Source organism: Rhinolophus sinicus, chromosome 3 (genome assembly GCF_057876585.1).
Source record: "Rhinolophus sinicus isolate RSI-liver-muscle chromosome 3, RSI-T2T, whole genome shotgun sequence".
In the NCBI taxonomy this organism is placed as follows: Eukaryota; Metazoa; Chordata; class Mammalia; order Chiroptera; family Rhinolophidae; genus Rhinolophus; species Rhinolophus sinicus.
The window spans coordinates 117,915,536-117,940,492 of record NC_142503.1 but is presented as its reverse complement, the minus strand read 5'-3'; the positions used below and the strand labels follow the sequence as shown (position 1 = coordinate 117,940,492).

General features: G+C 35.8%; 1 protein-coding gene across 14 annotated transcripts in view; it reads right to left on the bottom strand.

Moving 5' to 3' along the window:
• The window catches only part of RALGAPA1 (Ral GTPase activating protein catalytic subunit alpha 1), a 212,644-nt gene that overhangs the window by 52,306 nt on the left and 135,381 nt on the right, over positions 1–24,957 (bottom strand). For all 14 annotated transcript variants that reach the window (XM_088796874.1, XM_019750420.3, XM_019750426.3 and 11 more), the window contains 3 exons: positions 19,075–19,936; positions 16,120–16,191; positions 2,914–3,037 (listed from right to left, as the gene is read on the bottom strand). In XM_088796874.1, coding sequence (XP_088653000.1) covers positions 2,914–3,037; positions 16,120–16,191; positions 19,075–19,936 — 1,058 coding nt within the window. The remainder of the gene's footprint in view (positions 1–2,913; positions 3,038–16,119; positions 16,192–19,074; positions 19,937–24,957) is intronic.

Below are 24,957 nucleotides of genomic sequence, written 5' to 3'. Positions count from 1 at the left end.
TTCCTTAAAGAAGTCCCTCTAACATTTCTTGTAATATTGTTTGATGGTGATGACCTCCTTTAGCTTTGTCTTATCTGGGAAGTTCTTTATCTGTTCTTCGATTCTAAATGATAGCTTTGCTGGGTAGAGTAATCTTGGTTATAGGTCCTTGCTTTTCATTACTTTGAATATTTCATGCCAATCCCTTCTGGCCTGAGGAGTTTCTGTTGAGAAATCAGCTGACAATTTTATGGGAGCTCTCTTGTAGGTAACTGCTTTTCTCTTGTTGCTTTTAAGATTCTTTCTTTGTCTTTAATCTCTGGCATTTTAATTATGCTGTGCCTTGGTGTGGGTCTCATTGGGTTCATCTTGTTTGGGACTCTGCACTTGCTGGGCTTGTATGTCTATTTTCTTCACCAGGTTAGGGATGTTTTCTGTCACTGCTCCATCAAACAGGTTTTCAATCCCTGGCTCTCTCTCTTCTCCTTCTGGTACCCCTATGATGCCAATGTTGGTACACTTGCTTGATGTTGTTCCAGAGGCCACTTAAACTCTATTTTTTTGGATTTTCTTCATGTTGTGCTGTTTGGGTGTTTTCTGCTACTTATCTTCTAAATTGCTAATTCGATCCTCTGCTTCATCTAATGTTCATTTCCTCTAATATATTCTTTCAGTTATTGTATTATTTCTGACTTTTTTTTTTTATGTTTCCTGTCTTTTTGTTGAAGTTCTCCTTGAGATCATCAGGCATCCTTATAACCAGTGTTTTGAACTCTGTGTCTGGTAGATTGCTTGTCTCCGTTTAGTTCTTTTTCTGGAACTTTGTGCTGTTCTTTTATTTGGGACATGTTTCTTTGTCTCCCCATTTTGGCTGCCTCCCTGTGTTTGTTTCTATGTATCAGGTAAGACTGATATGCCTCCCAGACTTAGTAGAGTGGCCTATGGAGTCCTCTGGGGCCTAGTCTCCCTGGTCACTGAGTAGGGTGCTCCAGGTGGGTACCTTTTGTGGGTTGTGTGTGCCCTCCTGTTGGTAGTTGAGCCTTTGTTGCTGTTTGCATGTCAATGGGAGGGGCTGACCCATATGAGGACTGGCGGTGACTACAGTGGAGCTGTGGTGCAATGACTGACCCTACAAAGCAAGATTTGCTTTAGTGGAGCCCTGGTATCTATCCAGTCTGGGCTTTGGTGTGTTGTACTTGAAGTAGGCTGGGCGATGCTTTGGCTCAGTCTGAAGCTGGCCACTGGGAGTGCCAGCCCCAAGACCTCCTGGGAGTGGATCTACTGTAGACCAAGTTTGGCAGCAGCCTGTGCCCTCCCCAGGGTCACCTGGCATGAGCCACAAAGCAATCTGCAGATGGCTGCTGTCTGTGCTGGGCTTGGCGGTGCCTTGAGAGGCCAAGCCTCCAACTGAGGCCAGCTATTGCTACTGCTGGGCTTAGGGCTGCTCAGCCAGGTAGGGGACATGCCAAAGTCAGATTCTGCTTGTTTGGGTTTTGTGAAACCCAAATTTTAGGCAAGTCCGCAACATGAGCTAAGGCAGGCCATTTGTATGGGAAAAAACCACTGAAAGTTACTTGGGTGGGCCTGAAAGTTGGGGGAAAGGGGTCTCAGTGAATTACTAGGAATGGGGCGAATGAACGGTGTTAACCAGGTGGCTGGAGACTGAGATATGGTGACTTCCTGTGTCTGCACACAAGGAGTGGGGAGTGCTCAACAAAGGAAAAATGGCTTCCGTCAGCTACTTTGTCCATAAGAAAGCTGTCCCTCGTGCCCTCACCCTGAAGCCAGACAATCCAGTTCCTCTCCGTATGTTCCTGTTGCCTTTCAAACTGCTGCCCCAGTGCTGAAGCTCAGAGTAAGGGAGTCTGTCAGCAAGTAAGTCCATGCGCGGGCTCTCTAAGAGGAGCACCTGGGACTCCAGCCGCCCTCTGTCTCACTCAGCCACAATCTGCACTGGTTTTCACAGCCAGAAGTTATGGGGACTTCTTTCCCCTGCAGTGGAACCCTCGGCTGGGGAGCCTAGTGTGGGGCTGGGACCCCTCGCTTCTGCAAGGGGGACCTCCGCAGCTGAGATATTCCTCTCGATTTTTAGTGATTACAAGCAGGTGTGGGACCAGCCTGTTCAACATCTCTTCTTCTCTTACTAGTCGCGAGGTGGCTTCTTCAGTATGTCCTTAGTTGCAGGGCTTCAGTTCAGCTAGACTTTAGGCAATTCTCAATAATGGCTGTTCTGTAGTTAAGTTGTAATTTTGATGTGATTGTGAGAGGAGGTAAGCACAGCGTTTATCTACTCCACCATCTTGACCAGAATTCCCTTTCCATATTTCTTTCTTTGCTTTCAGAGACACTGTCTCTCAGGAACATGCCCTCTTAACTGTACTTTTTTTGGTGCCAAACCTTCTTGGACAATGTAGGACACGCGTGAGTAAGTGGTAAGCCTTTCTTTTCAAAATTGAAGGATAGGAAAAAAGGGAAGAGATTGAAGAAGGGTTCTCAGGCATTAATTTTAGTAAAGTTAAGGCTCTGGAAACTAATCTCCTCAAAACTAACCATGCCGACATACCCCATGGGAAGCCTTGCTATAGTCCTAAAGATATTCATGTCTTAGTTTGGAGACCACAAGTCTTATGGTCACAGCTGTGAGAAAAATCCAAATCTTTAAACCTATGAGTTTTACCCTCTCTGACAATACATTCTCTCATAAAACATCAACAATTTTCCTTTCAAAGTCCCAGCTGCTGCAGTCTTTGTAGACATAAGGCAGAAACGATAAGAAACCCATTGTTAAGTTGCTGAATCTCCTAAAATACACTTCAAAAATGAGCTAGAAAGAAAAAGAACACCATTGCTTCCAAATAAAAATAAAATGATTGGTATAATTTAATAATGGCAAATTATACCAATTTAATAATTGGTATAATTTAAAAACAGTACCTCCCAACCAAGACCAGCCACAAAATCTTCATATGCTTGACTTCCTCCTGTATTGGTGAGAATGGAATGTTTATCTTCTTGTCCTTCAGCTACATAAAATACTGCAATCTTGTGTGTCTCTCGGCTGTAAAACAAAATATAACACCATTCACTTAGTTATTAATTTATCCATTCATTCATCCAGGAATTAAGTTCTATGTACAAAGTATGTGGCAATAAAAAGATAAACATGAGTTAAATCTTATAATCTAAAGAGGGAGATAAATAATTTTAAGGAAAAAATTGTAAAAGTTACAAAACTGCCCCTGGAACAGAAGAAAGGCATGATTACTTCTGATTGGAGAAACAGAAACTTAAAGAAAGTAACACTGAGTTGCGTGAAGGTAAGTAAGATTTGATGAATGAAAAGAGAAAGTGTAACAGGAAAGACACAAGGTGCCAACCCATGAAGCATCTGAAGAGTTGCCGTTGTACAATGTGGCTGAATCCCAGAGTTAAAGGGATTGTGTTGTAGAAATAAAATTAGGAGAACAGAGATGAGTAAGAAATGATTCATTTCTTCAAAGTACTCACACTACAGAATAAGAGATGTATACATAAATATTATAAAACTGTATGGAGTGTCAAGTTCTTGGACATTTTATTTTCAGTTACCCCTAAAATTAAAAATGTTCATGAAAGCACATTTCTTGTATGAAATTTGTCTTTCCAAGCTAACCAGATCACACAACATTTGAACTAGGTTAATTTAACAAAAGCAGGGACTAACAAAGTTTATGAGAATATTTTCAATACTTTATTATGTAGGAATTAAAGAACAAACAAACCACATCCAACAACAATTACAAGTAAATAATTACTGACAGTATTTTAAAATCCAGATTCTCCTACACATCTTGAAGAAGCTGTCAAGTCATGATTGTGGGTTTCATTATCAGCAACTTAAAATCAGAAACAAAGATATTTTAGCTGTTTTCACTAATGGCGATATTTTACTTTAGTGGTGAATACTTAGGCAAACCATCGGTTTATTCATTGTATCATTAGGATAATCTAGTGGAAGAGTAAAATATAATTTTTTGGAGGGGTACTTCCAGAATTATAGAATGAGTCTCTCAGTGGACTTTGTCTCAAGCAAATAACAATTTAACTGGTGAAAATGATTTAAAAAACAAAATCATTTAAAGTCTCTGGATATTGTCCTAAGGCATACAACAAAAGGAGAAACATTTATTCAAGAAAATCTACTAAATCTGATACGAACAGAGAAATTCTCTGACATTTGAGCCACGACCTGCTCCTTTACCCCACCCCTTCACATTACAGAAACTTTAACCTGGGCATTCTACTCAGGCCAAGATAGGAGTTCCCTCTCCCTTCTAGTTCCCAGTCTAGGAATATTCGGTTGCACCCTGAAAAGGGCAGGCTGGCTGTGTTCCTCATCCTCTCCAGCCCCATGTTGCAGAAGCTCTGCCAGGCAGCTATGGCTGAGAAAATGAGGTCTCCCGTACCTCACCCAGCTCCCACTCTTACGACACAAGCCCTAGGTCCAAAAATGTGTCCTAATCTTCCCTACTCCAGGTTATAAGTAGGGTGGAGGTTTCACACCGGAGGGACAAGAAGAAAAGGAACACTCAGTCCCACCCAGGTGCTGAGTAGTAGCGTGAGGGTGTCACTCTGGGAAAAATTGGTTCCTGACCCCAGCTGAGATCTGCTCAGAGTGAAAGGCAAGTTTTTAATAAATACAAGAACTCAGCGGCAGCAACAGCTGAGCATGAGGGGAATGACTATTTTGGAACAAGCTTGAAGAACTTCATGCCTAATGGTGTTGTCAAAAACAAAGGCGATCTTGGTGGAAAGCAGTTAAGAGAAGCTAGCAGCATTACAACACAAGCAAAACAGCAAAGCAGCCAGAAGTTTTAATGGAGAGAACCGGGAAGAAATGGTCAAAAAGAGCCATCCTGCGAGCACAGTCAATTCTAGGGGCTGAAAGACTGCGTGTTCACTTTATTGCACCCACACAGGAACAATCAGAATGACATGTGGGATAGACATGAAAGCAATCGCTAAGCTACAAAGACTATCAATACGAGGTAAAGCCTCACTGGTGTTGAATAGTAATACCCGACTTGAACTCAGGGTCGGCTTCTAGGAAGCCAAGACTTAAAAATAGCACCCAGCCATGCTTGGCAGTCTAGTAGACTGCACATGCCCAAGGCTGTACCTTTGTTCAAACAAAGAGCGAACCTCCAAGTCTCTGGGTGAACATGGGGCAAAAAAACGTTAACACTATGAACATGAGAGCCACCTCTAAGTCATGCACACATCCACAGTAAACAACAAAAATCTAACCGGTTCAGGGGGATAAAGGACAAACTTTGATTAATAAGTAGATTAGGTCACTCCAGGGGAGACCCCTTGGTAGCCAGGCTAAATTTTTTTTTTTTTTTTGAGACTGGAGATTAGAGGCTGCACACTGTGGGGGATAGATTTTGCAGGCTTAGTTCAGCCAAGTTACTAGACAGTACGCAAATGACCAAGCAAACCACCACCACAACCACCAATGCACTTTTGATTCAAAGACACACATAAAGTTGAAAATAAAAGAAATGGAAAAAGATACCATGCAAATTGTAATCAAGAGAGTTGGAGTGGCTATACTAATATCAAACTTTAAAACAAAAAACGTTATTAGCGATAAGGAGACTTTCATAATGTTAAAAGGTCAATCAAAGATGCAAACATTAAAAACATATATGCACCCACCAAGAAAGCTTCAAGATACATGAAACAAAAACAGACAGAATTGAAGGCAGAAGTATTTTAACAATTACAATTGGAGACATCAATACCCAACTTTCAATAATGGACAGAACAACTAAAAGAATATCAACAAGAAAACAGAAGACTTGAATAACAGTATAAATCAACTAAACCTAACAGACATCTATAGAACACTCTACCCAATAGTAACAGAAAACACATTCTTCTCAAGCATACAGGGAACATCTTTCAGGTAGACCACATGGTAGGCCACTAAACAAGCCTCAGTACATTTGAAAGGAGTGAAATCATGCTAGGTCTTAGTTTCTAAAAACAATGGAATGAAATTAGGTATCAATAAAAGAAGAAAATTTGGGAAATTCACATTTATGTGGAAACTGAATAACTGATAGGTCACAGATGAAATCGCAAGGGAAATTAGAAAATACTTAGCGATGAATGAAAATAGAAACATAATATCACTGGAAAACTTATGGATGTAAATGGCTATATTAAAAAAGATGAAAAGATTTCACATCAATAACTAAATCTTTCACCTTAAGAAACTAGAAAAAGAACAACAACTAAACTCACAGCAAGCAGAAAGAAGGAAATAATAAAGGCTAGAGTGTAAATAAATAAATGAAATAGAGAAAACAGAAAAACAACACAGAAAAATCAATGAAACCAATAATTAGTTCTTTGAAATGATAAACAAAATTGACAACCTATAGCCAGGCTAAGCAAGAAAAAAGGAATACTCAAATTATTAAAATTAGGAATGAGAGAAGAGACATCACTACATATCTTACAGAACTAAATATCTTACAGAGTTATAAGGGAATACTGTGAACAACAGTATGCCAAAACATGAGATGAGTCAGATTAAATGGACAAATTACTAGACAGACACAAATTACTAAAACCAAGTCATTGGAAATAGAATGTCCGAATAGATCAATAACAAGTAAAGAGATTGAATTAGTAATCTGATTGACAGGAAGAAGTAAAACCACCTCCATTGGCAGCTGAGAAGATTTTGTATACAGAAAATCCAATGGAATACACTAAAAAGCTATTAAAGTTAATGAATGAGTTCAGCAAGGGTTCAGGATACAATACGAAATACAAAAAAATCAATTGTATTACTATACACTTGCAATGAACCATCCCAAAACAAAATTAAGACAATTCCTTTTATAACTGCATCAAAAATAGTAAAAATACTTAGGTATACATTTAACAGAAGTACAAACTTATACAGTAAGTCCTCACTTAACTTCATTGTTAGGTTCTTGGAAACTGTGACTAAGCCAAATGATGTATAATGAAACCAATTATATTATCAGCTGATATAAACAAGAGTTAAGTTCCTACTGCATATTTCTAGTCACAAAAACATCACCAAACTTCTAAATAAAGACCCCCAAACACTTCTAATATAAAGCACTGAAATAATTATGAAATATACATACATTTAATAAAGATTAATAAAAAGAAGACAATTATTTTCTAACCTGTTTATTCCAGTGCAAAGACTCAGGTGGCTAGAGCCTATCCCAGTAGCTTAGGGTACAGGGCAGGAAGCAACCTGGAGAAATGCCATTCCATTGCAGGTATCACTCACACACCCACCCACACTCACTCATACTGGGACAATTTAGACATGCCAGTCAATCTAACGTGCACATCTTTGGGATATGGGAGGAAACTGGAGTACCCAGAGAAAACCCACGCAGGCACGGAAAGAATGTGCAAACTCCATGCAGAATAGATTTTTCCTCTCTCGTCAATGTTATAATGAAATAATAATGAACAAAATGACATTATTCAAGGACCTGCTGTACTCTGAAAACTACAAATGATTGTCAAAAAAAAATAAATAAAGATCTTCAAAAAATTCCCCCATTAAGACCGGAAGACTTAAGATTATTATGATGATAATACTCCTCAAATTGATCTACCGACTTAATGCAATCCCTATAAAAATTCCAGCTGCCTTTTTTGTAGAAATTGGCAAGCTGATCCTAAAATTCAGAGAAGAATGCAAAAAATCTAGGACAGTCAAAACAATTTTAAAAAAAGATAACGAAGTGGAGGACTCATAATTCCCAATTTTAAAACTTGCTATAAAGCTACAGAAATCAATACACTGTGGTACTGCCATAAGAACAAATATATAGATCTATATGGAACAGAATCTTGGGTCCAGATATACACCCTTATATTTATCATCAATTGCTCTTTGAAAATGATACTGAGACAATTCAATTGGGAAAAAAATAGTCTTTTCAACAAATGGTGCTGGACAACCGGTATCTACTTACAAAAGGATGAAGTTGGATTCTTACCTCACACCATATACAAAAATTAAATAAAAAATGGATCAAATATATAAACATAAGGTCTAAAACTATAAAATGTCCATTAAAAAACTGTACATGTATGCTGTCTCAAGGAAGATGTCTTCCATATACTAGGTATACATGAGAATGAAAGCAGTTTTAGCAAGAAGGAAGAAGTAGAAAAGCATGAAGTAATGTACAGACACCATGAATAGGCAAGATTGGGTGGTATGGCCTGAGTTCTAGAGTAAAGAGTCTGATCAGGCTTTGGGAAGTCACTAAAGAATAAAATAAAAATTTTACTTTACAAAGATTATTCTAGTGATGAGGACTGTCTAGATGGGGAAGAGTTAAGAGATGAGGGCCTAGAGAATACTTAAAGAGTCGTTGTAACTCTCTTAGAAGTAATAAGGCCATGAATCAAGGGGTTAACATCAGGAAAAGGAGACAGAGGTGAGAGATAATAAAATATTGACATCACAATTATGAAAATCAAAGACTAAGGGAAAGAAAATGTAAAGTTTGGGTGACTGAAATAGTACTTCTAAACATAATTGGGAAAATGAGCAGGAGGATCTGATTTGGGAAAGAAATGGTGACCTGGAAATGGTGTAAGTAGGCAGGTACAAATTTATAGTAGGAGCAAAATCATGACTGAGAACTGACAGAGAGGAGTACAATGGACAGAAAAGAATGGGAGTAAAAAGATATGGGAGATATCCCAATGAGAGGAAAAACTATGTTATGGGTTAGGAGGCAGAAGATGAGCCAGTGAAGACAAACTGGGAATAGAGAGCTAGGAGTTGAACAAGATAATTTTAGTGTTACAGAAGCCAGGGAAGAAGAACATTATAAAGAACAGACAAGTATTAAACTTTCAGGGGATATAATATTCAGGGTTTCTTTAGGGCAGTGAAACTATTATGTATATTACAATGGTGACTACAAGTCATCACACATTTGTCAAAACTCATACAATGTATAACACAAAGAATGAACTTTAATTTAAACTAAGATCTTCAGTTAATAATAATATGTCAAATTGTCTCATCAATTTTAACAAATATACCACACTTACGTGAGATATAAATGAGAGGGTAACTATGTGTAGGGGGAAAGGGTATGTGGGAACTCTTTGTACTTCGCAATCAATTATTTTGTAAACCTAAAACTGCTATAATAAAAAAAATGCTTAATAAGTTCATTAAATCTAATTAATTAGATAAAGAGGCTGATGTGGACTGAGCAAACTTTAGACTTACTGGTGGGGATACTAATCTTCAGGAGGTTAGTTTCAGTGAAGTAGCAGAGGTCTGAGAACACATGGTGAGCAAGACAGCAAGAGATTCCTACCCTCAAGGATTGACCATCTAGTACCAATGATAAATTATTACGGGGAAGAGTTAGGATATGAGAACTCACAGACTATTTAAAGTTACTATAACTGTTTTGGAAAGAAGCAATAAGAACATAGAAAAATATATATAGATACACACACACACACACACACACACACACACATATATATATATATATATATATATATACACACACATATATATATATAATAACATTAATACAGTATGATAAATGCTATGACATGGAAGTGTTATGGGGGTCCGTGAGAGCACATGCAAGGAGAACCAAACATAGATTGGGGAGGGAGGTAAAAGACTGGTGATAGTGGAGGGAAAGGCTTTTCAGAAAAAATGATGTCTAAGCTGAGACTAAACGCATAGACAGAAGCTATACTCAGAAAAATTTTATACCCTAAGACTATTTAATTGTTAACTAATAAAGAATAAAATTAAGACAAGTAACATTCAAAGAAAGAAAAAAAAGAGAACAATTTAAAGCTTATGAACAAGAAAGAAATGACAGAACAGAAATTAGTTAGAAAAGAGAATGTAAGAGATATAATAAATGAGAAACACTTTCTTCGAAAAGAGTCAATAGATTATTTGCATCAAGGAAAAAAAAAAAGCCCACTGTAATAGTGGTGCATAATTCACTTACAACCCTACTTTAAAAGTTAAAAAAAGGTTTAAAAAAATAACCATAACCACAAAAATTTGTTACTGGTACATAATATAAAAAGATGTAAATTTGCAGCATCAATAACCTAAAATGAAAGGAAAAAAGGAAAAACAAAAAGTTTCTGTATATGCTATCAAAGTTAAGCTGTTACCAGCTTAATACAGGATGTTATAAATAGACATTTTATGTAAGTCTCATGATAACCACAAAGGAAAAACCTGCAGTAGATACACAAAAGATTATTATCAAGGAGTCAAAGCACACTGCTATAAAAAGTCATCAAATAATAAATGAAGACAGCAAGAGAGGAAGCAAGGTATAAAGGACCTATAAAACAGTCAGAAAACAATTAACAAAATGGCATTAGTAAATCTTTACCTATCAATAATTACTTTATGTAAATAGATTACATCCTCCAATCAAGAGACACAAATGGCTAAATGGATAAAATATGAGATCCAAACGATATGCTGCCTATAAGACACTACATTTAGCTTTAAGGACACACAGAAAATGAGAATGAAGGGATGGAAAAGGATATTTCAAGCAAATGGTAAACAGAAGAATGTAAGGGTAGCTACACATTTATCAGGCAAAATAGACTGTGAGTTAAAAATTGTTCAAAGAGAAAAAGGACACTATAATGATAAAGGAGTCAATCCATCAAGAAGATATAACAATTGTAAATATTTATACATGCAACATTGGAGCACCTAAATATATAAATCAAATTCTAACAGAAAAATGAAATAAACAGCAATAACAGTTGGGGACTTTAATACCCCACTATCAATAATGGATAGATCATTCATACACAGAATCAATAAGGAAACAGTAAATTTGAACAACACTCCATAGCAAATAGACCTAACAGGCATATTCACAACATTCTGCCCAACAGCAGCAGAATACACATTCTTCTCAAGTGTACACAGAACGTTTTCTAGAATAGATCATGTGTTAAGAAACAAAACAAGTCTCAATAAATTCAAGAAGATAGAAATTATATAAAATATCATTTCCATCCCCAATGGAATTAAACTAGAAATCTACAACAGAAAGCGAGCTGGAAAATACACACGTGTATTAAATTTAAATGATACACTCTTGAACAACCAATGGATCAAGGAAAAAAAATTAAATATCTTAAGATAAACAAAAATGAAAGTACAACACACCAAAATTTATGGAATGCAACAAAAGCAGTTCCAAGAGAAAAGTTTATAGTAATAAACACGTATGCATGTACATCAAGAAAAAAAAAAGAGCTCAAACAAACAACTTAATTTTATACCTACAGGAACTAGGGAAAAAAACAAATAAGCTAAGCCCAAATTTAGCAGAAAAAAGGAAGTAATAAAGATCAGAGCAGATATAAATGAGACAGAGAACAGCAAAATAGAAAGGATAAAACCAAGAGTTGGTTCTTTGAAAAGATAAAAATTGACAAATCTTTAGCTAGACTAACCAAGGAAAAAGAGGCCCCAAATAAATGTAATTATAAATGAAAAAGAAGACATTGTGGGCCGGCCCGGTGGCTCAGGCGGTTAGAGCTCCATGCTCCTAACTCCGAGGGCTGCCGGTTCGATTCCCACGTGGGCCAGTGGGCTCTCAGCCACAGGGTTGCCAGTTCAATTCCTCGAGTCCTGCAAGGGATGGTGGGCTCTGCCCTCTGCAACTAAGATTGAACTCGGCACCTTGAGCTGAGCTGCCTCCCGGATGGCTCAGTTGTTGGTTGGAGCACGGGCTCTCAACCACAGGGTTGCCAGTTCAATTCCTCGAGTCCCGCAAGGGATGGTGGGCAGAGCCCCCTGCAACTAAAATTGAACATGGCACCTTGAACTGAGCTACCGCTGAGCTCCCGGATGGCTCAGTTGGTTGGAGCGTGTCCTCTGAACCACAAGGTTGCCGGTTCGACTCCCGCAAGGGATGGTGGGCTGTGCCCCCTGCAACTAGCAACGGCAACTGGACCTGGAGCTGGGCTGTGCCCTCCACAACTAAGACTGAAGGGACAACAACTTGAAGCTGAACAGCACCCTCCACAACTAAGATTGAAAGGACAACAACTTGACTTAAATAAATAAATTAATTAAAAAAAAAAAAAAAAAAAAAGAAGACATTGTGGCTGATACCCCAGAAATACAAAGGATCATAAGAGACTACTATGAACAACTACATTGCAGCAAAACAAACCTAGAAGAAATAGGTAAGTTTCTAGAAACATACAACCTACCAAGACTTAATTGCAAAGCAACAGAAAATCTGAACAGACCAGTAACTACTAAGCAGATTCAATCAGTAATCAAAAACCTCCCAACAGAGAAAACCCCAAGACCAGATGGTTTCATGGGTGAATTCAACCAAATATTTAAAAAATTAATACCAATTCTCCTCAAATTCCTCCAAGCAATTGAAGAGGGAACACTCCCAAACTCATTTTAACAGGCCAGCATACCCGGATATAAAAGCCAGGTAAGAACACTAAAGAAAATTACTGGCCAATATCCCTGATGAATATAGATGCAAAAATTCTCAACAAAATACTACCAAACAGATTGACAGCACATAAAAGGATCATAAAACATAATAAAGATTCATTCCTTGGATGCAAGGATGGTTCAATATCTGCAAATCGATAAATGTGATACATAACCCTAACAGAATGTATCTTCAGTCTTTCTTTTTGGATAGACATATACTAACGATTTTTTTTTATGTCTTACAAAACTGGAATCATAGTAATATATAGTAAGTTATCTCTTTTTAAATTTTATATTGTGAACATTTACCTCAGAATATTTTGATATTCTTCAAAAATAATTTTTTATGGTGCCAAATTCTGTGATTATTGGGCATTTAAATTTAAAAAAATTAAATTTTAATAAATTTCTCATTTAACTTTTAAAAATTTAAATTCAAAAAATTTCTTGCCCTAGGATAGATTTCTAGAGATAGAATTATTCGGCCAAAGCATAAGAACTTATTTCAGTCCATATATATTGCAAAATTGTTTTCCACGAAACATTAATTTCTAATCCTACCAACACTGTGTAAGAATAACAATATAACTTCAACCTGGCCAGCACCAGATATTAACCACCTTTTCTTAATCTTTATAGCTTGAGAGGCAGATCATAACTCTAATTTATAGCTCTTTATGACAGGTGAAGTTAATATTTTTCATGTATTTGTAAGAAATTTTAGTCTGTTTTCAAATTCTCAGTTTTTTTTTCTATTTAGAAAATTTTCCTAATTCTAAGAGCTCTTATATATTTGTGCGTATTAAGGATTATTTTTTGTACTGATTGTGGGAGTTTTCTCAGTTGTTTGACTTTCAGTTTTCAACAATTTGAAGTTAACATACAGGTTTTTCATTTTTATGTAATTATATCTCAGTCTTTTTTCTTTGGATTTCTTCAGTTGTGCTTAGAGAGTTCTGTCTTGAAATCAGTTCAACAGTCTATTATATTTCCTTCTACATCTTTAATATTTGGTTGGGATGGCAATTATTTTACATTTAATTCTTTTTTCCTGAAATACATTTTGCTGTATGAAATGAGAAACGGAACTAGCTTGAATGTTGGAGAATAGTCTATTTCTATAATTTGTTCAATCATCCATACCTTTCCTGTTGATCTGATGTTTCCTGTATGAAATATTAAGCTGTCTGTTTCAAAGCTATCTGTTTATTTTTATTGATTTGTCTATCAAATTGGTGCAGATGTTACTGTTTAATTTATTACTGCTTTATAATTTAATATTTGATGGGCCTAGTCTTCTTTCTCACCCCACCCACACACATTCTTCTTGTCTTAGGTATTCTCACCTGTTTAGTCTTCCAATACATGTTACATCTCAAACTATATTATGAAGCTATAGTAATTGTAACAATATATCATTGGCATAAAAACAGACACATAGATCAATGGAACAAAACAAGAGAGCCTAGGAATAAACCCATGCATATACAGTAAATGAATATTTGACAAGGCAGCCACGACTAGCTAATGAAGAAAAGATAGTCTCTTCGATAAATGGTACTCAGAAAGTTAAAAACAACACCCAGTTAGGAATTATAGGAAGTGAGTAAAGATTATATTTTTTCATAAATTTGGTAGTAATAGACATGAAAGGGATAGACTGTAGCTTGAAAGGGGAGTAACTGAGGAAAGCTTTGTTTAAAGGCAGACAATAAACATGCATACTGTAACAGGAGTAAGCAGAAATCCAAGATAAAGAAAGGATAAGTTTCTGAAGATACTAGAGCAGGCAGAGAAGGTGGGAAGCAGAAGTACAGACAGGAAAAAAAGGCTTTTTCTGAAACTTAAGGTGAGCAAGAGAAGATGGCTGAACATAGAAATTGTAAAGATAGGAAGATTAAGGCAGAGTTGTTTGATGTGAGAAAGGCCTGAATCATCCTATTCACTTTGCATTCCTGCAGACTAGTGATGGCATGGTGGGTGGCTTGTTTCAAACTAGTTTCCCAATTGTCAGAATCACTGGATTTATTTAACGAGATTGACTAATGTATTAAAATGTGAATGTGTCGAGAAAGAAGAACGGTTAAGAACTACTGTTCTAGCAGATCGTCTTTCATATAGGAGGTCAAAAATTTGAACTGAATTCTGAGTGAGGTGAGAGTAGAGATGACCTTTTAACTATAATGAAGGGCTTGAGTAATAAAGAAGTGGTACATATAATAATTACTCTGAGAAACAAAGAAGTGAACAAGGGATAAAAAATTTGCCAAACGGTAGAGAAGACATTGCTGAATAAAGGAGCATGAATCTACAGTACCTCTCTATATCAAACTGATTTGATAATTTTCTACTGCTGCCTAGGAGTAGAGAAAGTAGATGGTAAGAATGATTCTGATTAGAGAACTGGTGATTCCCACATATATGCCGTGTTTCCCCGAAAATAAGACCTAGCCGGACAATCAGCTCTAATGCATCTTTTGGAGCAAAAATTAATATAAGACCCGGTCTTACACTATATAAGACCCGGTCTTATAGTAAAATAAGACCGGGTCTTACATTAATTTTTGCTCCAAAAGAAGCATTAGAGCTGATTCTGACTAGTTCTTATTTTTTGGGAAACACGGTAAGCTTAAATGAAGAACAGTTTTGAGGGTGCTAGATGTGGCATTTTAAAAATAGTTGACAATATGAGTTTGTTGGATAGAAAGGCAAGTGAAATCAGGTGGGTGGGCAGATTTACTGTGGAAAAAGGAAAAGCAAAAACCTGGAGATAAAGTATACCAACAGTTGAGTAAGATGTGAGAATGTGAGAAATGTGGATATTAAGAAGGTTGTGAATTTTAGATGTGAAAAATACAGGCATTCTTAATAATGATGGCATCCAAAGTGTCGCTTTATTAATGTACCTCTAGTTATATTGCCCAAAAGGACCTATCCAAAATTTCATTTTTATGAGCCTGGAAAGGAAAGTAGCACATATACAAAGGTTGACCTTACGGGAATTTTAGTTAAATAATATTTTGCAGTTTCTAGTAGTGGTTTCCCAGGAAATCTTGTCCAGACACATCAGACAACTAGAAATCATTAAAATAACGATATAATAGGGTTTTTATACATCAAAATCCACATGTAAATGGATACATATCCAAGGGCTTAAAGAGAAATCAGATTTATAGCAATATAATAAACTATATCCATCTTTTGTTCCATTAGTATTTTTGTAGGTACTAGCTGTATTCACCAGTAATTTCACTTGAGGCCTCTTAGACTAATCAAAGAGGGTATATTGAGAACATCTACGTATGGGAAAATCAAAGGACATTTTATAGGTTCAATCAGATTTCTGCAATTCAAAAGATGATTCTGAAATGCATAAAAAGGTATAAATAATTCAAAGACACTAAACATTTTAATATAGTCCTATATTTTTCTTAAAAAGTTTATTATTTCTGAGGTATAAATAAATGAAATAGTTTCTGCTCAGAAAGTTGTTAACTCATCAATACAGTATTATTCACACATAAACAGAGAAATAGCTGACAGTTGCTAGTTATAAATTTGAAGGTTTTCCAACAACTTACCACTGTCTTGAATCCAAGTTCCTAAGTTCTCTAAGTAGTTTTTCATTTTTCTTCAAGAGATGAAAGCTCCTCCTAAACAGGGAAATTTATAAACATTTTCATCACCTTTGCAGTGAATGACATGATGGTCTTGGAAATACTTTCCACTCTACTCATGCAACTCAACACTTTTTTTGCCTTTCCATACTTCTAACACAAAGGAGAACAGACCTTAAAAAAAATGTAAAGAATGTATGTCATTATTTCTACCCAGGCCCTCATAAATTTCAGCCAGTGGATCATTATCAATTGATTATTTCAATTTTTCTTTGTGGCTGTGAGCTTCCCATACTCATATCCAGAAAACAATGAATAAAAATACTTGTAAATTCCTTCTCAAGAGTTTCATAAAAATGTGAGAAAGTTTTTCCTCATGAGAAATAAAATAGTCTCAAAATCTAAACCATTACCAAGTAAGCATGTGTAATCCAAATGGAATTTGCTTCCTTCCTTGTTTTACCTTACATGTGGCAGTTTTTCACACTATGAGGCAATGTATAAATTTTACTATGTTCTATAGGTACAAAATACAGTAGTACTCTTCCCCCTTATCCAGTTTTAGTTACCCATGGTCAACCGTGGTCCGAAAATGTTAAATGGAAAATTCCAGAAATAAACAATTCATAAATTTTGCTTGCTGTTTTGAGTAGCAGGATGAAATCTCACTCTGTCCTGCCTGGGACATGAATCGTCCTTTTGTCCAGAGTATCCATTTTGTATATGCTACCCACCTGTTAGTTGCTTAGTAGCCATCTCAATTATGGCAGGGAGAGAAACCACATTCACATAACTTGGATTACAGTATATTGTTATAACTGTTCTATTATTAGTTATTAATGTTAATTTCTTCCTGTGCTTAATTTATATATTAAACTTTATCATGGGTATGAATGTACAGGAACAAACATAAGTTTATATAGGGTTCAGTACTAATGCAGTTTCAGGCACCCACTGGGGATCTTAGAATGCATCCCTCGCAGATATGGGGGCATTAGTGTATATGTACAATTATAATCATGAAATCAATGGTTGTTGAGGTGAAATATAGTCTCCCACCTTTAATTTTTCTCAAGAGACAATACACAGACCATTCTATGGTAAAAGAAAATATAATGTGTTTATATGAGTGGCAATTACCTATATTTGGACATACCATAAAGCAAATTGTGTTCCTGATATAATGTGGCTTTCCCATAAGGCAGAGGATACTCCCTTCTAATAAATGTAAGGTCTTAAATCAAATAAGATTATAAACTCTAGGCAAACGAGTAGAACTCCGTTTCAATGCTTCACATGCATTTGAATTACTGTAAGATTTATTCATCCAGTGGTACCTGAGCTCCCCTCCTACTACAAATTGAACAAAACCAATACATTAAATAATGCTTCTTCTCCTATTTCCCTACAGCTTTCAGTATCAGTATCAGTATTTTAATTTCAGAAATTTAAAAATAAATGTATATTAATAATGCTTTATACTAGTGTACAATTTTAGTATTTTATGTACAGTATCTAATGAGTATCTAGTGAGGTAGGAGTCATTTCCTCATTTTGTAGATTGCAGTCCAAGGCTCAAAGATTAAATGGCTCTAACCTGGGTCTTCTGATTTAAGTCTAACGCCTTTTCATTTAACTCCTACCTAACTTACTTGAATACTTTGTGTGTTTATTTCAAGTTTTTAATGAGGTTTTGCAACATGCATAAGAAAACAAAAATGTTAAAAATGAAATCCAGATTCTTCTCGATTCGATGCTAAATCTTGAGTTAATTTCTGATACATTCTAGAAATGATCATATTGCTGTTTGTCTGAAAATTGTTAGGCTTATGTTACATAATAAAGAAATACATATTTGGGCTCTGCCCCCAGTTCCTGACAGAGCTCCTAAAACCCCTGTAATTTCCTGAGTGATGGAAGTGACAGGAGCATCTTACAGAGATCCTAAATCCGTTGGGTTTTCCTGGGTAATTGGAACATCTTTTGTTCTAATGAAGTGACTCTTGGTGGGCTCCTGGATAACTTCAGGATGAGGCCTCATCACCAGAAAGAGCAACCACGATTAGAAGGTTGGAACTTTCAGCTCCATCTCTGGGGACGGGGGAGGAGCTGGAGACTGAGTTAATATCAATCGTATCTATGTGACGAGGCCTCCATAAAAATCCCTAAATTATGGGGCGTTCAGAGAGCTTTCAGGTTGGTGAACACAACACATTCAATGTGCTGGGAAGGTGGTACACTCAGCTCCACAGGGACAGAAGCTCCTGCACTTGGGATCCTTCCAGACTTCATCCTCTTCACCTCTTCATCTGGCTGTTCATTTATATCCTTTAATTATCCTTCATAATAAACCGGTAAATGTACGTAAAAGTTCTGTGAGCCATTATAGCTAATTATCAAACCTATGGAGGAGGTTGTAGGAACCCCGCATTTATAGCTGGTTGGTGAGAAGTATGGGTGGCCCAGACTTGCAACTGATGTCTGGAGTGAGGGGCAGTCTTGTAGGTCTCAGCCTTCAACCTACCTGTGCTAACTCCAGGTAGTGTCGGAACTGCTTGGTGTGGAAAACTCACACATGTGTGAATAAGAAAAAACAGTTTTTCCTATTAGCTTACATGAAGGTTGGAAAAAACAAGATCTTTTTCAATTGTATGAGCTATAATTTCTAAGTCATATAGTTCTACTAATCATTATGAAAATGTTAATAGTTAATTTATTGGGTTAGGTTACCTTTTTATTCCTTGAATCTACATAATTCAGTAGTCTCAAAAAAAAAATCTGCCCAATGGTCAAATAATTAATTTAGTAAATAAAATTTAGTAAGGACAGAGACTAAAATAGTTGATCAAAAGATGAATAAGACTAATGTGTAAAAGAAAAAAAAGAATAAAAAGAAAACAATTTCTTTTTTATTCTTACCTTTTGTCCCAGGAATTCATTCCCAATATACTAAGAAGCAATCTGCAATAATAAAATGCTGATTGAGGCTTTTGAGGTGTTGGTTCATCCTGCTCCATAGCTTTCATGTTTAAGTCATTAAAATGTTTCTCAACGAATTCTTTTTCCTCTGTATGTTGCTTGAGGATAGCATTAATAACATCATTTTCCTGTTTTTCAGAAATGCACACAGGTTGCGGAGCAGGTATATTAAGTGAGATCCCAGTTCTCTGTAAGCATTCAGGACTGGTTACACCTAAATACTGCAAAAGCTCGTCAAGAACATCTTCTTCATCTCTTATTGTATCCCAAGTTGGTACAGTTTCTCTGAATCTTTTAAACTGGAAGGAAATCCCATCTCTTACTGTTGTATCTTCAGAGCATTCATTAGGTGTAGGAGGCTCGTCTGGCTTTTCTTGGTGAGACAATGAAAGCGTGAGAGATGTAGGTTCTGACAAGCCACTTACAGGAGGTGGTCCATACAGGATGGCAGAATCCCACGAATATTTTCCAGAGAGATCACGTACTATGATTCTGACATTAGAATTGGCTGATGCAAGACCAGCAGATAAACCTCCCCCAGGGATACTCTCTTCTGATCTGATCTGGATACAGGACACCAAGGTTGTATTGTTCAACACGAAGAACTGGATATTTGGACTCTCAAAAAGTTCAGGAGAAAGTTCGGTGCTTTCACTGTAATGATTGTCATGATTTTCACACACCTGACTTGTTAACATAGCAGGACCACCACTCATTGGATAATGGCCCAAGTGATTTACCAGATGTGTAATAACAGTGCGGGCAGCTATAGAGATTAATCCTTGTTGCATCTGAGTTTTCACTAGAAATAAAAAAATAAAAAAATAAATAAGGGAGTGGGTATACTGTTGCTTCCTAGGACGTCATATTAATAGTGAAACATTAGACAAGTAGGGATTTCATCACATTATCAAAATCACATTCAAATATTTCAGTAATTATTAGTATTTCCAATTTAGACTGTAGGAATGATGGCAAAGAAAACTGTTCTTCGATGAAGTTCTGTTGTTAATTTCATAAGAAAGCCCTTTTTGAAATTTTTGCTTATTGATTCTTAATTTGAACTTAAGCGTTTAAATGTACATAGTACCTTCAAAGGATAAAAAACTATTAGAAATCACTTGAAATCACTTAGCACAGATTAGAAAGCCAATGAAATCCAACTGATAAGTTTTTTTTTTTTTTTATCTCATGAGCAGATTCAGAAACACAGTTTGCAGCATGCCTTAAATGACACTTAATTATGGCTTTTATCGATGTAAAAGTTTCAGAGAAAAGTTATCTTTCACTAAACTTCAGGAGTTGGGATCAATTTAAATGAGTCATTATAGTCAGTATATGCCAAGGAAGGTTTGCTTTAAAGGAAGAAAAATTCTGTATTGGCTTGCTTATGTATTTTTTTTCTAAGGTATTCTTCCGGGGTATTGTGGTCTCATTTGAGCAGTTAGTGGTATGTAAAAGGCATTTTCCCCCTTCCTTAGGAAAGGACATTAGGGAAAGCAGATAGATAAGGAGCGTATTCACATGAGCAAATTAAAAAAATCATAGGAAACAGTAAAAAGAGAAAACTCAAAGCATTTAGCAATAGGAGGCCTGAAAAGGCAAGGTGCCTAATGGCAGGACATGAAGGAGAAGGAAAGGGAGGGGAGAAGAAAGACAGAACACAGAAAGAGCGAGTACAGGGAGGACGGAGGAAGTGCAGCTAGACAGTAACTGTCAAAGCCCACTAGCCCAAGACTGCCAGTGTGATTCTAAGAGGGCTGATGTGGAATTCAATTCAGGAGTGAGTGGTGTCAAGAAGTGGGGACAATTTGGTGATGTTTACCTTGATACTTTTCATCTAGGAGATTGGATGTGAGTTGTCATTGGTAAAGAAGTACTAATCATTTATGTATGAAGAGAATGTTTAGTTTTGTGTGTGTGTGTGTTTACAGAGTTCTTGTCTTATAGAAATGATTGCAGAATGACTGTCTCTGTATTGTTCTATCACAGTTACAGAGTCATCTTGTCTGAGTATTGTTTATATTCTGAAAGTTAATCATTTGGAAATATTGTGGCCTAGCTGCAAGAATAAATAATAGATTTGAGAATGTCCTGATGGTCAAAGTATTATCTGTATTCGATAAATTCCTTAATTTTAAGTGTACTTTGTGATGAATTCTGGTAACTGTATAGAACTGTGTAACCACCAACATAATCAATATACAGTAAAACTCCCATATCAAAAAAGGGATAAATTTTATTTTATGTAAATTAACCTTAATAAGCCCAATTTAAGTTTCTAAGGAGACTAGCTTGTACATTGCTGATATGATTACTTAAAAAGAAGCAAGAGAGAAGAACAAGTGTTACATTTTCAAGGCTGTAGCCCTTAAGATTCAGAACCATCACCACTGGGAAACAGGCCGAAAATCAGCAAGAAACCAGCTGCTATCCCATTAAGACCAATAACACTTTCCCCATTTCTTCAATTCTATAAAAGAACAGTTTCCTTTGGGCTTTGGTTGATTTTGAAATGTTACTGAGTACCAAAATTTTAATCTTCCATTATCGATCAACTTTTATGTCTACATACATGTGCATATGAACATTTTCAGTTTATTTAAAAACTCAATTACATTGAACTGTTCTAGTCATTATATTTATGGCTAGTTCTGAAAATCAGTTATTCAACTCTAGATAACCACACTAAATGATTAACCTTAATTCAGTTCTACATTTTCAAGACTGTAAGCAAAGTAAAAATATATGTCACTAGATGATGAGAAACAGAGGGGTGGCTTGAATCTAATATCTGCTTTCCCTTCTCTAATTGTAACTTAGAATATGATAATGTTAACACTGTAAGGGGCCTTACAGATGACCTAGCCAGTATGTCTCATTTTGCACATGAGGACAAATGGGTTCACAGAAGATAAGGGATTTGCCTGTCACAGAAGATTTTACATCAGTTCTGGTTTTTTGCTTCCCAGCTCAGTGGTGGTATTTCCTTCTTTTCCACAACTCTAACTCCTGTATTTTTTTCTCTTTTGTTCAACTGCCTTTTTCTTTTGGCAAGACATTGTAACATAAACAATGAACTCAAAATTTATTTTTTTCTGTGTATAGTAACTTCAAAAGTTACTCTGCATAAATTACTAAATAAATGGCCATGATAAATTGTAAAAGCTCATTTAAATAAGAGTAAATCTTGTCTTAAATGATAATAAAAATCATAATTAAAGATTTTTTTATTTTTGATGTAGGAAAAAAATTTCTGCTCTTTTTCTTCTTCCTTTTGACTGAGTGATAAGCTTAAACAGGTGACTCATTCTAAGCAGTGAATCTTTTTTCTGGAACATTTCTGAAGAAGCAAAAGAGTGTAATTTAATAGAAATAGATCACAGAAAAGGGAAGAGTTCCTGACTTTGTCCCTGGCTTGCTCTGTGATCATGGACAAATTAAATAAAACTCCTTAAGCCCCATTTTTCTCTAAGAATAACAGATTTTTTGTAAATATAAATTGAAAACTCATATACAAAGCTAGATTTAACAGAAACAATATAAATCATTCAATTTTGAGAGCATTATAAGTAACATAGGTTTTATGAGTTCCTTTATCAAGCTTGCTCATAAATAAACCGCAAGAATGAGCCAGCTCTTTCCTTAAAACATAAACTCCTAAGTCCAGGTAGCAATCCATCCTATATATGCTCTTCCCAAAAGAGATAGTGGGAATGCAATTTAAATGAGCTTGTTCACAACTCTGTCAAAATTATTAACATTGAGAATACCTAAGAAATAAATGTAGATTTCAGGTGTAGGTAAAAGCATTTTCTTGTCTAAGTTGTTTCTCTAAATTTAGGATCTATATAAATATAGAATTACAAAAACAATCTTTCAACTTAATTGGGCAGTTAGATTTATCTGAGTTATAAGCTATAGAACGTATGTATCTTCTACATAACTACTTAGATATAAAGAAAACATGAAATGCTCTAATTTAGAAATTCAAAATGAAATTCTAAAATAACCCTCCTTGTGAGAATATGCAAAATGAAGATATCGATGCTTCTAAGGCTTTGTGTAACTAGCATTCATTTTAAAAAGTCTATTCAGGGTTGTCTTTTCAGATTGTCAGATTAAACAAACCCTACAGCATTTGCAGCAAACCCATAATTACAGATTATTATGGCATACAAAGCAACAAGACATAAAAAGCCGCTGCAATTCACTGCACTGTAATAGAACATGCAGAGGAAGTTAATTTTGGCAAATGCTTTAAATATTAGCTTTGCATAATGTGTATAGGTGAAACTATAATTAGGACAGAATGAATTCTTTGGAGCCTCCTTTCACTCTGACCCTGCAAATGATGACTTTTTGCTAATAAGACTACTGCCATTTGACAAAAAGCCAACTTCACTACCTTATTCTTTAGTAAATTTAATAATTACAGCTACTCCTGCCAATAGTTCTCAAATCAGACCTGTTCAATCCAATACTGAGCTTATTAGGGACACTCTATGTTTAGAAATCTTTGGCCAAAAAAGTACTTGAAGATGATGAAGCATGCCTTAGACAAGGGCACAATGATTAGTCATTTTCGCCACATTAAAAAAAATAAAAAAGGCAACACGTTGTCACTACACACCACAGAATCACCTGCTGTTAATTCACAGCTGTTTCTGAAAGGTTCTGCATTTATTTGTTCCTTAATACCTTGAAGAAAGTCCAAAGGGAATAACTAAATACTTTAGAGAATAGTACTCCAGAGTATTTGGTATCAATATATTTAAAATCATCTCATCTATATAAAATCTTCACTTTTGTGTCTTTTAAAGTGAGTGTTATTAGTGGTACAGTAAATTTGGTAGGAAATGCATTAAAACTTCCCTTTATATAAGTAAACCATTTATTTCACTTTTTTTTAAAGTTTAAGATATACACTATATTGGCCTGAATCAAATTTTATCATTTTACACCTTTAAAAATACAAAAAGCAACTAATCTTTTTATATAACTTTGTTTTTAAGTAAAATAAACACTGTAATTTGCTATGCTAAATCTAATAAGTCACCTATATCAATTCTTGTCTCAATTACTTTGCTATAATGTGCTGACCAGTAGATCTCTATTATATCTGAGCTATAATTTAAGTCTTATATTCCTATTTCACTTGTATATTTGTGTTCTAGACAAACTATTAGCAACTTGTAGTCCACCCAAAACCCTAACCCTATTTCCTTGCTGTGGAACTTCATATCTTCACTTGCATTTGATGTCATCAATTCATTATCACGGCCACATCCTAGACGTTTTAATCTAGTAATAACTATTCTGCCTTTAAACCTCACTCTTCCTTAATAGCTTACTCTTTGACTACCACCTCCTAGTCTAGTGACTTCCCAATTTTGGTTTTGTAGAGCCCTTGGAGAGGGCTCTTGGAGATGCATAGATCTCGGCTTCCACCCTGCTGTAGCTTTACTTCAAAAGTTTTACAAATTTGGTTTCCTAGTAAAATTTATTTGAAGAGGTTCCACTGCTTAAGAATTCATTTTAACAACCACTGCCTTAACATACTGATGCTCTTTGGGTTCTCAACCATTGCTGCATATCAATCATCTGCAAAGCTTTTAGAAATCCCACATCCGTGTATTAAAATCTATATGATGGGACCAGAGCATCAGTATTCTAATGTGAGCCAAGGCTGAGAATCACTGTTCTAACTTCTTATTGCCAACCACATCTACTCTCTGACTCATAGGATCACTCCATTTTTTCCAACTTATTAGACATTTCCTAGCATGAAGTCAATCCTCACCAAACTTAGATTTTATGGTT